Below are 17,458 nucleotides of genomic sequence, written 5' to 3'. Positions count from 1 at the left end.
ACAAGAATCTTCCTTGGGGGGTGGAGGGGATTTTTTTTTCTTTCAAAGTCAGCCCTGAGTTAAAGCAGAACTAAACCCTAGTGATTTGCCTATCCACTTCATAACAAAGGCACCGTCATCTTCTTTCCCTTCCTCCCAGAGCTGATTTTCGGCCATCTTGATTGTGCCAGGATGACATAACTCGTTTTTTCAAGGCACACGCAAGGTAAGCTAAGATTGCCGGTTTTCACTTGCAGCTAAAGCTGATGCTGCGCATGTGCAGCTCAGCTTTGTTTCCAGAAACACAGAGTGATCAGACAGCTAAGACGCATTATTGTAAAAGGGACATCACTTGTTCCTTTCTGAAATATTTACCTGAAAATGGTGGAAACAAAAACTGCTCTTCTAAACACAGTACACAAATCAACTATTAGATTGAATTTTGGGGAAAAGCTCACGACAGCTGGGATTTTACTGGCTGCTTAGTTCTACATAACTTTTGTGCAAAAGCCATTGCTACTTTTTGTGCAATGATTATAAATCTGCAACATGTAGGGATCAATCTCACTGTTTATTTACTGTGTGTTTCCTCAGTTCTGTAACTTAATATAGATTTCGATTTTTACATCATTATATATAAAACTAACAAAGTGATTTAAACAGTATCAATTAAATGGCAGGTAAATCTTTTTGTCTAAACGCTAAACTCACAGAACTAGTAAGGAAAAGAAGCAGTTAAACAAGAAGTAGCTACTTCAGGTTCTTTAATAATCATCTTAATTAGTTGCTGCTATTTTAGTTACATGGGATTAGACAAAGAGCAATCACAATTAATTGGTGGGGAAAGGATACCAACTGCTTGTTCAAGTGTGTTCAGTATAAACAATCGCCTTCTTGAAACGTATCTGGTTTGGCATCCAAAATCATTCTGCCAACATATTTGTTGCAGCACGTGCATACTGTTACATATTTCATCCATGATCTTCATCATGATTACTTTGGGGCAGATGCGTGTACATTTACTACACGCTACATGTTTGGAAGAGTTTATAAAAATAAAAAATGAAAGCAGGGCTGTATTTTGGCAGGCAGCAGTCCTGTACCAGATCATATGTTAAGCCACACAAGTATTTCTGAGGCATAACCAACACAAACCATCTATACATGTTAGGTTAAAAAGAGGTTTAAGGAATTCCAGCAAGGAACTAAAATATTTCTATTTATCTTGACAGCTTCAAGCAAAACCTTCCTACTACTAAAGTAAATGGATTTTTTTTTTTGGCAAAGCACACCTCATGTTAGGGATGAAGTTCCAGGCTGACTTGCATTTTAAACCAAATCTTGGCGAAATCGAGGTTTGGCGATCCTGATTTATGGCAGATTTGCCATGGGCTTTACACGATGATCAGCAGGGTAACAATGGCCAATATTAGGGTCTTTGTTATGTACCAACCCTCTTACTATACAAGGGTGGGCTATCAGCAGCTATTTGTCAGTGTATTAAAATCTACTGCAGGGAAAGCCATGGAAAACTGACAATAAATGCATAGGGAGAGATATGGGTATTGGGAAAAGTAACTATATTTCTTGCTATTTATGTAATTAACCCCTTTATATTAAGTGCCATTTTGTAAATATACCCCCTGTACAAGAACAAACCACATATGCCTTTGGTCAAAATGTCATCCAGGGTTCACTGCACTGTTAGAACAATCTAGCAAATCTGTAATATACTTCCAGGGGTGCAGTTACAGCTATAGATGGTCATCATACCCGATAATGTCTCTTTTGATGTACATTGTGATAGCATCGAGATTTACATTGCTGGATGACCCGATTAACATGGATTTACAGGGGACATTAATAAATTTTATTTTAAAAGAGAGCAAGTTGTGTTTTTATTTTAATAAATGATTTTTCATGGTTGGTGCTGTTGAGTGGAAACAGATATTGTTCTGTTAGAACATTGTCACTTGACAGAATGTTTTTTTTTTTTTTTTTTTTTTTACAAGAAACTATACAATTCAGAACTTGAGACGGCATCAAGCTACATGTAACCTCAGGGTTCCTTCAGGGATTGCTGGGCGTTATGCAAACTGTGGCTGACTGACCCCCCACTTGATGACGTCTGCATAGTTCTGGGGACAACACCACTTGGTAAAGTCAACTGCAAAACTGTTATGATGTGTTTAGATATCTTTAAAGGTGTTACTCTAACCAACACCGTTAGGGCGAGTTCTTTCAAATAATCACCCTTTCAAAAAATTTGATTTTAGTAGGGGTTCTCTAAGAGCTAAAATGACTTCAAGAGTTTCTCAGGGTTAAAAAGGTTGAATAAGACTAATATAAAAGGTATACTTTTTTGTGACAATGATTGGCTACAAACAAAATTTACTGTATTTAAACTGAAATATCCAGATTTAAAAGGTATATTTAAATAATGGTGCTTGCCAAAGCGGAGTAGCACATCACCTGGGCTTTAAAGGAACAAAAAAAAAGGAAAAATTCTGACTTTCTGTGCAATTTGCAGGAATATACAGTAACATGAGGAAGCAAAAAGAGTGCTCTTTTAGCAAATTCTGAGATTATCTTTCAGAGATAAGTGGATTGTTCTAACATCAATATATGATACCATTTTACTTGTGTCAAATCCCATTTGACCACAGATCAATTTAATTTTCTGGGTTTCATCTTTAAAATGTAACCATGAAAGTTTAACTGTTTCACAAAGCTGCTTTTTGCAAAGTGATGACCTCAATGAAAAAAAATAAAGAAACGGTTTAAGATTTAATGGATGTTTTCATTAAAAGGAAGAATAGGTAAAGAAAAACAGCTTAAACTATATCTAAGGTGATAACTATTTTCATCCCAGCAATGTTAAAAGAAATACACTATGTGTGGAAAGAGTATGCTTTTAAAAAATAAATAAATAAAACAATTTAAACTATGCAGAATATGTTGGTAGTAAATAAAATTATAATATGTATAACCAAGCATTGAATAAATAACAAAAATACACCTTGGGCTTTATTTATAAAAAAAAAGGAATCTGACATTCCCTCAAACATTCCCTAGTGGGAATCTTCCAGTTCCATGTGTTTCAATGGCAGTAAATGATTGCCACAAGGAAATGTTTAAGGGCATGTCAGATTTCCTGTTTTATAAATAGAGCCCTTTGTGTAAAGAAGGTTGATGTAAAATAGTTATATTTAAGTTTCAATGGGTGTGTCTGCCTGTGATGACCCACAGTATCTCTGACAGGGAAATGTGAGTAAATGAAAGATTGGAATTGGTGTGTGATTGCATGAAAACTTTAGGAGAACTTCACATTCTAGAAAAATGCTGCTGCTTAATCCTATTAACCTGATTTTGTGCTGTCTTAGGTTTTACAGTTATAATAACTATCTCTTTTACATGGGGGAGTTACCATAGTTATGTCTGAAGTATGGTGCTTGTCACCTGAAACCTTTTCATGACATGTCAGTGCTTTCAAGCTTGCATTGACTGTTTTGATGCTTCAGTCAAAAACACACGTGGGGAGGTTTTGAGCATTCGTGTAAATGCAGCTCAAATTTGGATTTCGTTGCTTTCTAGCTTTTTTCAAGATCCTTGGCTACTCAATATTCAAATTTTCTAACGTGGCATTCATGAAGATCATCAAGATAACATTACTGTGAGTAATGTTTTATAGCTGGGGTCCCCAACTCCTGGTCCACGGTTCTGGCCGGTGTACCCCCCAGTGGGGTCAGAAGGACCACGCTTGGGGTGGCGTACTGGCCAGAGCCGCGGACAACGTCTCTGGTACGCATTGCAGGCTCAGGGCGGCGGTGGGTTCTGGCATCATGACGTCACTCTGGGGGAACTTTCTTCCCCTTTAAGTGACACATGGCCCCCCGCACATGCGCGGTTCAATGTCTCCTAAAGTGTGTTATGTAAACTGCATATTTAACATAGAAGTATTTCTGGCACAAGCAAGAAGATGCCAAGAAGTCCTTTTGGTCATTAGGCAAAGTGAGGCAGTGTTAGACATTCTAAAGGGATTGAGCAGTGAGAAGTCTGCTTATGGCTCACACTGAAGATTGATAATGCAAGGTTAAGAGGGTTGGAAGGGATAACTGGAGAGTTGGCTAAACAAGGTTTTGATTTTTTTTTTTTTATAAAATATATGCATACATTTTCATCACACAACTTTTTAACATACAAGATAATAGCACCTTGTATAACTGATAATATTTTATATTCTCAAAAATTCTTATTCCACAAGTATTTAATGGAGCTGGTACTTTATGTTACTTAAAAGAGCTTTAAAACACAGGTTATCATAATATTCCAAAATATTAAAGAAACAGTTGTCATTGAACATCTGTGAGTTAAATCATAGATATACACACTCTGCAGTGTGGTAGTTGGGGATAAGGTATGTACATATTCTAATTTTAGTCCCTACAGGTACATTTTTGTGAATTTCACAGCAGGAAGGAACCTTAAAAAAGACCTTATTTTTGAGGACTTGGCATAAAAATGTTGGGTCCGTTTTAAATATGTGCTTAAACATCTACTAACTCAAGCCAATAGATAGCCTTTTTGAACAGTGCTGTCCCCCAATCAAAGAAATAGAATAAATGACAAAACTACTGTCAGAATCAATAGGCAGTAAAGCTTAGAAAGATATTACAGCAAAGCTAAAACAGTTGCGTAAATGTTAGTGATGGGTAAAGTATTGTAGTGATGCCAATGACATCTGTCATTGTCCGGCGGCTGGATAACTCAGCTATACTGGTCAATGTCAGATGATGACACCTGTCATAGTCTAGTGGTTGGACTGGCTAAAAGCTGACAATATCCAGCGATAGAATAAATATCACCAATAACCCAGAAGATGTGGAACATTTATATTTTGATTATTAGGGCATTTACATTACAGGAAAAGAAGGAAAAGAAAAAGGGTACAGGTAGCGTGCAAAACCATTTTAACTCTAGGTGCATTTTATATTTATCACAGACAAACACCAAGCTTAAATTTAAAGCTGAGACATTTTAATGCAGATGCAGTCTGGACATAGGGATACAGATACACAAATTGGAGTATTTAAAAATTACAGAGTTCTATGTTGTTTAAATAAATCAGGTGAGAGACAATTGTGCTGTAACTGCAGTATAAGTGATCACTGAATAAAAGTTTTAATTTCTGAGGTAGTAGATCATACAGGTGCTGTACTGTAGCCAGCATCCATTGCTCTGCAGTCAATGCAATATTGTCTCTTGGGTATATTGTGTGTATGAAAAATTAGAGAAAGCGTTTACGTACCCGTGTAAAGTTACCTTCAAAACTGTGAATATCCAGTTGTGGCTTCTGAGCATAAACATAAGCATTGATTGAAAACAGATCCTGCAATAGAGAATAGCTTCAATTAATAAACAATGCAGCTTTATCACTAAATAAAAGTATGTCAAAGAAGGCATGACCAAAAACAGCTCGTTCATTTCTGAATATGATACCATTGATTTTTCTTCTTTATTCATGAAACAAAATCTTCATTTTTTTGGCACAAAATGACACAGCCCCAGCAAGCGTACCACTAAGCAATGTGTTAGGGGTAACATTAATATCTGATACTTGAAAACAGATTAATTCCTAAGAGGAACCTTAGCAGAACTGAGTAATATGAGTTTGATGTCTTGTTGCAGAACAAAGACGTTAACATGCAAAAGGTCACCTCATCTTAGTAAAATATTAACTTCATTCATCTATGTCCCCAACAATGATAAATACTTGCATGTACTTTTCATCTCCATGAACTTACCCATAGATATAGAAAACAGCTCTCTCCTTGTTGTTTAAATATATACCATAAATGTGCAACGTGAATTCCTAGTCCTACTCCAACCATTAATTATAACATAATTGCAATCTAAAGTGTATGTATAGGCAAAGGGTATTTTTAGATTTGGCGATGTAGGGAAAGGTTAGCCTTGTAGATACATTTTTGTCTATATCCTCTTTAGTATTTTTTTTTTCTTCTTTGCCCAAGCAAGAAAAACTTCCTCTTAGTTGTCACTGGAGAGGTTTTCTGAACTGGATGATTTACCTTATTTTCTAGCTCCATAAATACAAAAAAATACAGACAGCAAATCTACCTAGCATGGGCACAGGAAAAATAAACAAAAAATACTTGATAGAATTTCTAATCCTTCCCTACTTGATCTATATATAAACTTGGGTGTTTTTGTAGGAACACAGAAAAGAAAAAAAGGAAGTAGTTCAACCTTGCCCTACTTAAAAAACAATTTTTGCTATAGATACATGCATCTTTAGGTATGTAAAAACAAATACAAGCGTATACAAAACAAAAATGAAAAACAAATCGAAATGTTTGTGCAGCCACTTCAAAATGTCAGAATTTTTGTCCCACAGTCAATTTAGTATCACTGTCTTATTGGCAGATGTCTTTTAGTCCTTGTAAAGAAATTAAATTCTACCTCCAGTTCCAGCTAGGGCTTATGTCACACTGGCAGTCCTGATGCCAGTGACAACTCATTAACATCAGAATTGTTAAATCTAAAGTTTAATTTGCTTCTATTTTCCCTTGTTTCTCCTTTCTGGTTAGCAGGGTGTTGTGGATAGTTTTTCAAAATGGTCACATGTTCAACTTTGAAAGAACCTAAATATATGTATTAAAGAGGTGTGCCAAGGACACTCAGACTGGGAATGAAAAGGCTAGATTGTGCTAGACATCCAGGGAATGAGGATAGCTCTATCTGGCTTGCTGCAGATTCCAATGCAAGCTGTGAGAAGCTCATAGAAGGTCATTTAATCAAGCAACCTGATAGTTCTGGAGGGGATGTAAGGGACAAAGCTAAGATTTTACATCTTAGCTAAATGAAGAAAGGAAAAAGAGAGAATATATATTATGATTATGTTTATGTATATGTATTTACATACACACACATACACCACAGATAGGTACAATAGGCTTTATTAGGAACAGTGGCACAGATAAGGACATGATCCTCTAAATTATAGATTGCTGCAATATGAAGAACTGTATAGGACAACTGGCATTCTCTATATCTGTGCACATCTCAAACTGTTTGCCATTTGTTGTAATCTTTTACACACTGGCTATTCATCACATTCTTGTCTTTTCTATTTAGTTTTCATCAGACCACAAGAAATAATTCATATGAAACCAATACACATGTGGGTGTCCTATATCTTCATCATTCACTTTTTCCCCATCTGTTATCACCAACAATTTAGATAATCGAGGCTATTATGTTCTTTATTGTGAACAGAAAAATAAGAGTCCCCTGGAAAAGGGGTAAAACAGAGTCCAATACCAGACACATACACTCAAAACAGTTTTCTGAGCTTCAGTCACTTTTTATTAACCATTTTACCCAAACAACTCATACAATAATTTCCTAGGTTAATAAAAATCAGCAGCTTAAACAGAGATACATGGGGAAAAAGTTTTCACCAGCTGGTAAAAAAACTAGCTATTTATCCCTACCTATATTAATAATTGCAGGTTTGAAACATGTACAGCAGTAGATCATATAGCTATTTATGGAAAGCAACAATAACACACGATACACCACAAGAATATAAATATACTAATATAGCCTCAGGATTTCCCTGTATTTTGGTGTATCAGTTTTGCCCTCTACTTTCACAAGTCCTCTAACGCCAGCTGCAAAGAAACACCCCAGCAGTTGCTGTTGCGGTGATGATGATGTGTTAATGATGATGAGAATCGTTGGTCAAACATTCAACCTTCCTCACATGACCAAACAAGCTATGTTTTAGTCTAATCAGACCACATCATCTTCTGTCTAAATTTACATGCTACCATGTGTCTTTTTTACACTCTCCCATAAAGCTGTGACTAGTGAAGCACCCAGGCATTAGACACTGCAGGTGTAGTTTCTCCCGTTTCAGTCACTGAGGTTTGTAACAGATCTGTCCTAAGAGTCTTGGTGGACACTCTCATTGGCCTCCTTTTTGCATGGTTGCTCAATTTCGGTTGGTCTCTTTCTAGCAGATTTAAAGCCGTATAATTCTGTATGACGTGGAGATTGTTCTGTATCCAAGTCTCTATTTTAAAGTGTTTTTGGTTTTATAGGGGAGGTTATATTAGATATTGACACCTCACAAGTTAGAGCATTCACATACAAATGTATTTATACTCTTATCTTTTAAAATCCCTGACCACACTGTAAAATACTTCTGACTCCAGTTTTATGGCTACAGTTTTACTCCCACAATATCGTATGGTACAATATATGGACATTTTGGTTTCTTTTTATACAAAGCTAGGAATATGCAAAATGTGTCCACTGGCTTGGAATCTTTTTGCCTCTACAGTGTTAATCTCTGAAATCACAGCAATGCAGAAAACAGTTGAACCAGAAGAAGGTTAAGATAAGCTAAAGAACAGAGCAGCAAAGTTTAATGTTTGGTGACAGATGTCGGTTCAGCCTGGTCTGAGTAAAGAAATACCTACAGAAGAATGGCCAGAGAACATGTGGGGAGTATACATAAGTTTTTAAGTGGCTACTATTACTGGAATGCATTGATAGTATGGCAATCCCTGTTGTCATACTACACATGGAAAAAAAATAAAAATAGCAATTTAAGGCAAAATATTGCCTCTAAAATCAAAATATTGTCTGGCTTTAAAGTGTAGCCATTAAAGCTAACCTTTCCATTCTCCTCCTGTAAACACAGTGGTACCTTAAAAAAACTGCAACATCAGGTGTTTTATAAGGAAAGACTAAGCAACCCTGTTAGTGTTTGACATTTAATAAAAAGACAACATCTAAGCCATTGATGTTGCTAACATATGAAAATTAATGGAATGAGAAATCAAATTCCAGTCCATTCCTTATTGTTAGCATGTCAAAGACATTACTGCCAGTGCAAACCATCCTATTTGAAATACTTTGTTACCAATGCCATTTTGAACCACATATGATCATAAACCTATACAATCCCCTCTTGAACATCCCTAATGCTAAGAAAGGAAAACATTTACACACAAGCTAATTCTCCAAAAAGCAAAACCTGTAACATTGGGACTAATGTATTAAAGCTCTTCAAGCTGGAAAGGATACACATTCATCGGTGAACCTGGGTGATACAGCAAACCTGGAATGGATTTCTTAAAAGTCATTTGCTATTTGTTAGCAAATGTTTTCAGTTCTTGACCAGATTTATTGCAGGTTTGCTGGATCACCCAGGTCCACTGATGAAAGTGTATCCTCTCCAGCCTTGGAGAGCTTTAATAAATTAGCCCATTTTAGGAAGAGATATGGGAGAGTTCTTCTGACTCCTTAATATGCAGAACTCAAAGAAACTATATATAAAATACCAATGTTTTACCAGATCCCTACCACTCATACAATTCTGCAATCTCCAAGCAATATTGGCAGTGCAGGAGCCAAATGGCACACCCTACCATGTCATCTGACAATACTAACCAATTTAGGATAATGGAAATAGGTAGCTTTAGAGAGGTCAGCAGGACATATCCTCATAACAACTAGGTGACAGATCTCTCCTTTTGTTGTTATATATTTATTATCAGATCTCCTAGACCTAGTTAGAAGTTTTACTTTTCTGTCAGACTATTACTGGTATACAATGCAATATCAATCCTCATGCTGTATTTCTATTTGACTTTGTTACACGTTAACTTAAAGTGTACCTAAACTCAGAAATTTCACTTTACATAAAAGGGTAGACAACCCTTTTATGTAAGGTAAAAAATCTGTTGTTTGTTTTTTGTTTTGAAGCGCAACGCCCTTTTTTTTGTTTTCATAAAAAGAGGGGTGCAGTACCGCCCCCTAATTCTCGATCGCCTAGGTGATCGAGAATGAATGAGAGCGTAAAAAGGAGCTCCCAAGAACTTCCCAGGATGCGTGACATAGGTAGGCTCTTGAGTGCTTCTTCTGCGCATTACCAAGCATCTCGAGCATGCGCAGAAGGAGCCTTTTCGCACAAAGAGAAAAGTTTTTTTCCATCCTACGTCACCTGATCTCGCGCCTGGGTCAGGTGACAGAGGATGAAGAACAAGAAAAAGGGGAAGACAGTGGGAGGACCCAATTTTTTAGGCACTTTTAAGTTTAGTTCCTCTTTATTGTTGAAAATAAAAAACCTAAATAAAAAAATGTTCTGAACCAAAAAGAAAGCTCACTTGGTGCTCTGCTTATCCCTCTGGTCGAGGGATAGGCAGATACAACAAAACACACACTTCCAACACTACCTAAGCCAGGGATCAGATGTCCCTCTCCAGTGCCTGGATTAAAAACCTGTGATCCAGATTGTCAGGTCTGGTTGCCTCACCACTTCATAATATCATCCCACTGCTGTAGCCCTCTAGAGCATGAGAAGAACTGTCGCTGAACAGCCAATTGAAGGTGTTCATTTAGGACCACATACATCATGTGAGTACAGATTAAGTCACATATATTAGCTTTTTTTTAAGTTTTTTAAAATGCAGCATCAATTAGCAAAAGGATAGGGAAAGTTGTTTGTTGGGGGGCGAGAGAAAATAAAAATACGCTATTCTCGTATTGCATAATAAGGAATGTATACCCCTATTTACAAGATCAGTTTGATCAGGTTAGGCTACATTTTGTACTTCTTTTTAGAACCTTTATTAGATTCAAGTAAATGCTGGAGTACAAACGATGAGAACCATCAAGTGTGGGGCATTCACAAATAAAGACAATACACAGTTAGTGTAGTCTGCTTTAAAGGCCAGCTTTCTGCCTTTGTGAGCGACATATGTAAAATGGGTCTCAGGGAGATGAATTTCATTCATCTACATTAGTCACAAAATGACTAGAAGACAACATGATAATGGGGATGTTTTTCTTTTTCTGTCAGTATAATAATACAAAAATGACTTGGAGGTTATCAATAAGACAGGGAAACCTCCTCCCATTAGGTCAAGGGCAACATTTGTTCACCCAACTTAGAGACCATTAAAATACATCCTTAATCATAACATGTGGTTCATTACAGATAAAATGGCCCTTGGTTCAATAAAACTAATTAAATGTAAATGGTATTGTTTACTGCTGTATGGATCTTTTGATATAAATCAGCGAGTCACCATTTATTGAAAATTACACTTACCTCACTGCTGCTAATAAATTTTCTTGATCAAATAAGATGGGAATGAATGTTTCACTACATGAAGGCTGACACAAAAAAATACTGCACCACTTATGAGTATAAAACCACAGGAAACCTAACCTGCAGGTTACAGGTATTGCAAGACAGCTATTATTAAAGGATGTGTTGAAAAATTAATTGTCTGATCATTCTAAGTGGTTTAGGAAGACAACAAAATCTGCACTGATCATCTTTGCCGGTGTCATCTGTTCTTTACGAAAAGCTCAGAAGCAGGTTTATTTGTTCCGGGTGTCACTGAGGATAATGTTACAGAGCTGTGCAGATGATGCGGCTGACGGTTCATGACAATACAAGATACTCACCATCCATGACACAAGACAGACATTGAAATCAAAATAACTGACATTCACTGGCAAGTCTTGGCTGCATAAATCCTAAATAACAAAATCTTTTATGGTGAAATTACAAGAATACTTGCAATACAACTTCATCTCCATGCAGTACAGATTAAAATTAACAGATTTACAGATTAAAAAAAAATTTGATTTTACATTTCCTAATAATTTTTATTTTAAAAAATTAAAACCAAACCATTTAAATGTCTATAAGGGATGAGAGCTATTAAATTATATCATCTTATAGAATCTGTAATTTCTAAAATCTTTTTTTTTTTTTTTCAAATCTTTTAAATCTCTAGTATTAAATACCTAACATCAAAGTCCTTGCTCAGTCATTTCCTGTTATAAGGTGAAAATATTTTATTCCTGTTACAGAATTGCTTTCCTACATTGTCACCCTTACATATTCAGAGGCAGTGTAGAGAGTAAGTGGCTGCACCAATGCATGTTGAGTACACATTCCAAAACTAAAACCAACATGGGCACCAACATGCAGATGCCACCAAAGTGCATATGAACAGAGGAAATTTAGGAGATCAGAGGTGCAGAAAATAAGATTAAAAGAAGAATAACTGCATTAAAAAAAAAAAAATGATAGGGCTTACATCTGAAGGTTTTCTGCAGGATCCTAATGTTAGGCAGGCCACACTTATGCATCGTACCTTTGAAACACTGGCACAAATTCTTAACTGAGCTGACTGTAGTGTTTTAGAGGGCTTTAGAAGGACACTGACATTTTTGTTCCTAAACCACTACAGGTTAATACTGCCACCCTGTCCTAACACACAATAGTTACACTAAAGGAAAATTCACCCAAAAGAAACAAAAAAGTTTACCTATTTTCTTCTGGATAAGCCTTTTTTTCTATGTATTTGTTTTCACCATTTTATATAAATTGTCAGTGAGAATGGCAAACACAAAATACTACCTAAAACTGTTTCCATAATTTAATTGGATATAAACTATTTCTTCAGAATGCAAAATAGGAAGGGGAAAAAGCATATATTTTTTTTTTTTTTTTTTTTTTTTCTTACAGATTTCTTAATCATCATTCTAAAAAGAATAGGTGGAACTGAGAGTGTCTTTTCTTTCCTCAGCACTCTGTTCTGTATACAAATGGTTTTAGTGACTATATTGACTACAGGCCAGCAGGTGGCATTCAAGAATTATTGGAAGACAAAACTCAATTGCAATTGCAGAAACATTCTCGCTCATCGTTTTAACCCAATATGTGAAGTGCACTCTTGTATATTATATTTATCTTCAATGTTTATATTTACCAAGAAATAAAACCTGCTTCAGACTGGTAATTACTGCCAATTTATTAAGTCAGAGGAGGTAAAGCGTAGATGAAATGTATGTTGTCTAAGGTATGCAAAATAATAGCAGATGGTAAATTATGTGAAAAGGTACCTGACCAACTAGAGGATAAAGGATGACTAAATGATATGTGAAATCAGATACCGGTGTTTGGGTGGTTATATAAATACAAGTAATCTGTGCCATTCTCACAGCAGGTGTTATGAAGGAAGGCAGCATCTTCAAGCTGAAGAATGTTAACAAAACAGCAGCAATACTGGCTGACGGAAGAGAATGTAATTGAATGGACACAGATTCACTAAATGGGCAGGATTCAGGTCAAAGAAGCTTTCTTGGTTTTGGCAAGAATTACCAATATGTCAAGCAATCTATTATTTTTTTTACTTACAACCAAAAACACTGCTAAAACTGTCAATTTAAAATTTTATTAGAGTGTGAAAAACGTTTTTAAAGGTTTCAGTATACAGGCTAACAGTGAATATTATGGTGTGGTAGTTGACTACTGAAAGACTTCTAACCAAGAATGCTAAAATTAAAGCAAAGGGTGTTTTAGCAAACTATTAGTTTAAGGGTGTGTACACTTATGCAACCAGATTATAATTTTTTTTTTCATTTTTTCCCTTAATAGATTTGTTTGTTTTATAATAGAATTGAACAGGTTGTACATCACAATAAAGTTAGGAAACGCTTAAAATATTTTATTGTGGTCTCAATTTTTTAAATCCCAAAAATCTGGCATTTTAACAGGGGTATGTACACTTTTTATATCTACTGTATTTGTTTTGCTGAATGTTCCTCAGTATGCCCCAGGTCTCCAAAACCAGCTATATGCAGCTTTTTTTTATCCAGAGTAGTGAGTTAAGTTACTGGGGGGCAAAGATTCTTTACTCCAGATTTATTTTTTGAGATTAGAAGAACCAGCCAAGACAATAAACACCTGGATTAGTTTATGGTTTTTGGAATGCTGCATAACTTTGCCACTTACCCTTCAATTACAAGTCCAGGATCCAGGCACTGCTGCATTACCTGAAGCCGCCAACATCACTACTGACTCTTTTGGGTCCACTGCAATAATCTTTGGCCATTTGCCAGCCACTGATCATATACCTCCAGTGTTACATTGGGCCTGATTTATTAAAGTTCTCCAAAGCTGGGGAGGATACACTTTCATTACTGAAGATGGGTGTTCCAGCAAACCTGCAGCATGACATATACCTTGCTGAAAGAAACCCAGTTTCTAGCCATTTCCTCCCCAGCCTTACTGGCTCACCCTCTTTTTTTAGTGGATTCAAGTGTGTTATTTTTTCTATCATGGAGGCTAAGCATTACATATTGCTGTTACCAAAGTTTCCTGTTTTCACAAAGACAGTATAGGCATCAGGCAACAACCACTTAACTAGCATTTTCACAAACAAGTCAGCAGGTCTAGTCACATGTTGACTCATGGCAGGTTGGCTTTAAAATCAAAGGCAAATGCTTTGTTTTTTTTTCATCTATCTTCAAGCAATTACAGCAGTCATGGATCCTATTTTAGGGTACTGACAGCTCCAGCACAGATCCAGATTTGCATTTCTGACAGGAAAGTAGCCAGTAAGTATTATCCCATTGGTATCGTAAAGAAGCCTAAACCCGCTAAATGTTAAGTGTTAAAATGAAGCTAGTTAGTCTACTAAGAAGCGCTACTAAAAAGAGGGTTTACTGGCTATTTAAAGAAATTTCATGTCCACTTGGCTTATTCAGTATCACGGTAGTAGGTACCTCAAGTGCCTCAAAGTACCTGTAGGTGTAGATCTGAGGGTATTATGTATAGAAAATTAGTGATTTAAAAAAAGTCAACACTTACGCCTAAAGCTGGTAATCTCTGCGTACAGCTCACAGCAATTTTCAGCTTCCAGTCTGTTTCACCATCCAGCTGATCAGTGCGAATAAAGCAAGACCCTAAAAAGGAAAAAAAAACAGTACAGAGTTCTATTCTTAGTATCCTTAGAGAATATAAAAAGTAAACTGAGCAAGTAACACCATTAATAAATATATATATATATATATATATATGCGCACACATTTCACTTTTTCACTGTAGATATTCAGGTATGTATGTAAACGTGTTCCCTTAATCAGTCAAGGTGTAGTTACATAGTATATATTGCATTCACATACAGTGTAAGAACTAGGCAGCCAATTGCTGCTAAAGGAGTTTAAAAGGTTAATACAAAAGAAAAAACTATAAAACAGGGAAAACTATTTATTTATAAAAGAAATGTATAGACATATAGATATACAGCAGTACTCACTTCTAGAAAGACATTAACTAGGTATAATACATTTGATTTTGGTTTGGAATTAATTATCCTGATAAACACTTCCATCACATCCTATTTTAAATACTAGAATACAGAACAAATGTACTGTATATGCCCATTCTGTAATAGGAAATCTTGTAATAATTATTTAATATTATACAGGCTTGAGGGCAGCCCAACATTTAAAAGTGCAGTAAAATTTAACAGCTGAACGGTCCAGAGACTAAAAGGGATTTCTTGCTATATGTGTATCGATACTGGAGGTCCGCTTTAAGGTAAAAACTGCCGCTTTTAGCAATATGGTATTCCTTACCCTTAATTTATCCATTACTCTCTCCTTACCATACTGTTTTTGTTTTCGAATTTTGTTTTTTTTTAATTACTGTCTATGTAAATTACCTAGTTAAACATAGGTTTACTAGAGCATGGATCAATTTTGAAAAAAATTGGGGATTTGCAGTTGCACTCATTTCATGAATGACACCTAAACACCACAAGACACACTGATGATAATCAGAGGAGAAAAGAAGAGGAACAGTGACCACATATCTAATGTCTCTTGATATCATCTTAACATGATATGTCATTTCATCCCTTATATCAGTGAACTAGAATAGGATATTACATTTACTTCATTAGAGAGGTTTGGCATCCTATGGAAAGGAACACAAAGGCTACAAGCTGGGTAAGCCCAGTGTTTTTCACATTTTTCTGTTTCACGTTTCTTCAAGAACAGAATTAAATTATTACCCATTTAGCAAAAATCTGACCACCAAATGAAAATACAACGGTATGGTCTTCATAAGTCTTCATCTTCAGAAGTCAAAAGAATATTGCTTTTAGATCTGTTCTTGTTTCATGTAGGCTAAGAAGGGACCAAGGAATTACAATTAACTTTATGGCATTGACATGAGTTGAGTATGTTATTATTATTAATAAACAGGATTTATATAGCGCCAACATATTATGCAGCGCTGTACATTAAATAGGGACAATGGGAAATCTAACTGTTCTGAACAAGGACACCCTAAACAAATCCTTTTCCTACCCAATAAACAAATACAGTAAACTGTCTACAGCAGGGGTGCCCAACAGGTGGATGGCAATTTACCGTTAGATTGCAAAGGCAATGCAAGTAGATCGCGGAGCCCTGCCTTTCAAAATGAACTCTATCGCGCACAGGAGTTTATTATGTCCATGTTTTTATTGTTGGTAAATCATTTTGACTTAGTCATTTTAAAAATAGCTCGCAAGTCAAAAAAGTGTGAGCATCCCTGGTCTACAGCATGTTATACAGTTAGGTCCATAAATAGCTGTACATGCTTCCTATACCCAGTAATGTACAGAGCCAGCTTACTTCCACTTAATCAAGAGACAGAAGCTATTAGTGCAAATGTATTAACTAAGTGGATGCCATTTAAATGAAAAGTACTTTAAACAATACCCGGTGCATTTTTTTAAACTTTTTAAACTCATAAAGAGTTATTTCTCCTGCCAGTTTATTTTTTGGTGACAGTTTACCTTCAGTTCATACAACTGAGATGCAACAGGAAGTTAAAAGAGAACTTTCAGAATAAGGAAAATACCATTAGAAGGTTTCCCTACAGCTTTTGTTCCTAAATTTTGGATTTCTCATTACTATTTTTCGGTAACTATGATTTTTCTGACAAATAAAGGGGTAAAATTCCTTAATGGTGACATAGGCAGCAGTAAAACTTTAAAGGACGATCTAATTCTTTCTCAAAAATAAATGGACTTAAAAAAGCTTTAGCTGTGTCAATTGACTTTTATTGACTAACGTATGTGTTCCCTTACAAGCTCACCCATTGAATTAGCAGAGGCATAGGGCTTGATTTTGTAAAGCTCTCCAAGACTGGAGAGATTAAACTTTCATCAGTGAAGCTGGGTGATGCAGCAAACCTGGAATGGATTTCCAAAGTCATTTTCGATTTGTTAGCAAAAATTTTTTTTATTCTGAACCAGACACATTTTTACAAAGGGTAATTTATGGTTACTAGGTGTTAGTAAATGAATCCCAATGGCTTCTTGTGTTACCTAAATATAATGAAATACATTTATGTTCCTTTATGTTTGGTCCAGTTTTATTAGAGAGTAAAAGTAGGGAGGAACAGATAGTACTTACACTAGTTTGTGTCACACAAGCAAAAATGTATTACTTGTTCCCAGAAGAGCAATCAGTATTTAACTCTGATGGTTGCAATGATTCAACAAACAAAGCATTGCATGCTAAAACCAACTGTGATATAAAGAGGAAAGTTAAAAAAGCAACAAAAATAAATGATTAGACTATCTGC

The 17,458-nt window shown here is 35.8% G+C and overlaps 1 protein-coding gene across 3 annotated transcripts in view; it reads right to left on the bottom strand.

The window, feature by feature from the left end:
• ATP9B (ATPase phospholipid transporting 9B (putative)) overlaps positions 1–17,458 on the bottom strand; it is a 161,975-nt gene that overhangs the window by 80,257 nt on the left and 64,260 nt on the right. For all 3 annotated transcript variants that reach the window (XM_072411551.1, XM_072411552.1, XM_072411553.1), the window contains 2 exons: positions 14,687–14,781; positions 5,288–5,368 (listed from right to left, as the gene is read on the bottom strand). In XM_072411551.1, coding sequence (XP_072267652.1) covers positions 5,288–5,368; positions 14,687–14,781 — 176 coding nt within the window. The remainder of the gene's footprint in view (positions 1–5,287; positions 5,369–14,686; positions 14,782–17,458) is intronic.

Source organism: Pyxicephalus adspersus, chromosome 5 (genome assembly GCF_032062135.1).
Source record: "Pyxicephalus adspersus chromosome 5, UCB_Pads_2.0, whole genome shotgun sequence".
Taxonomy (NCBI): domain Eukaryota; kingdom Metazoa; phylum Chordata; class Amphibia; order Anura; family Pyxicephalidae; genus Pyxicephalus; species Pyxicephalus adspersus.
Note: the sequence above shows the minus strand (reverse complement) of the source record. Positions and strands in the feature narration are given on the sequence as shown.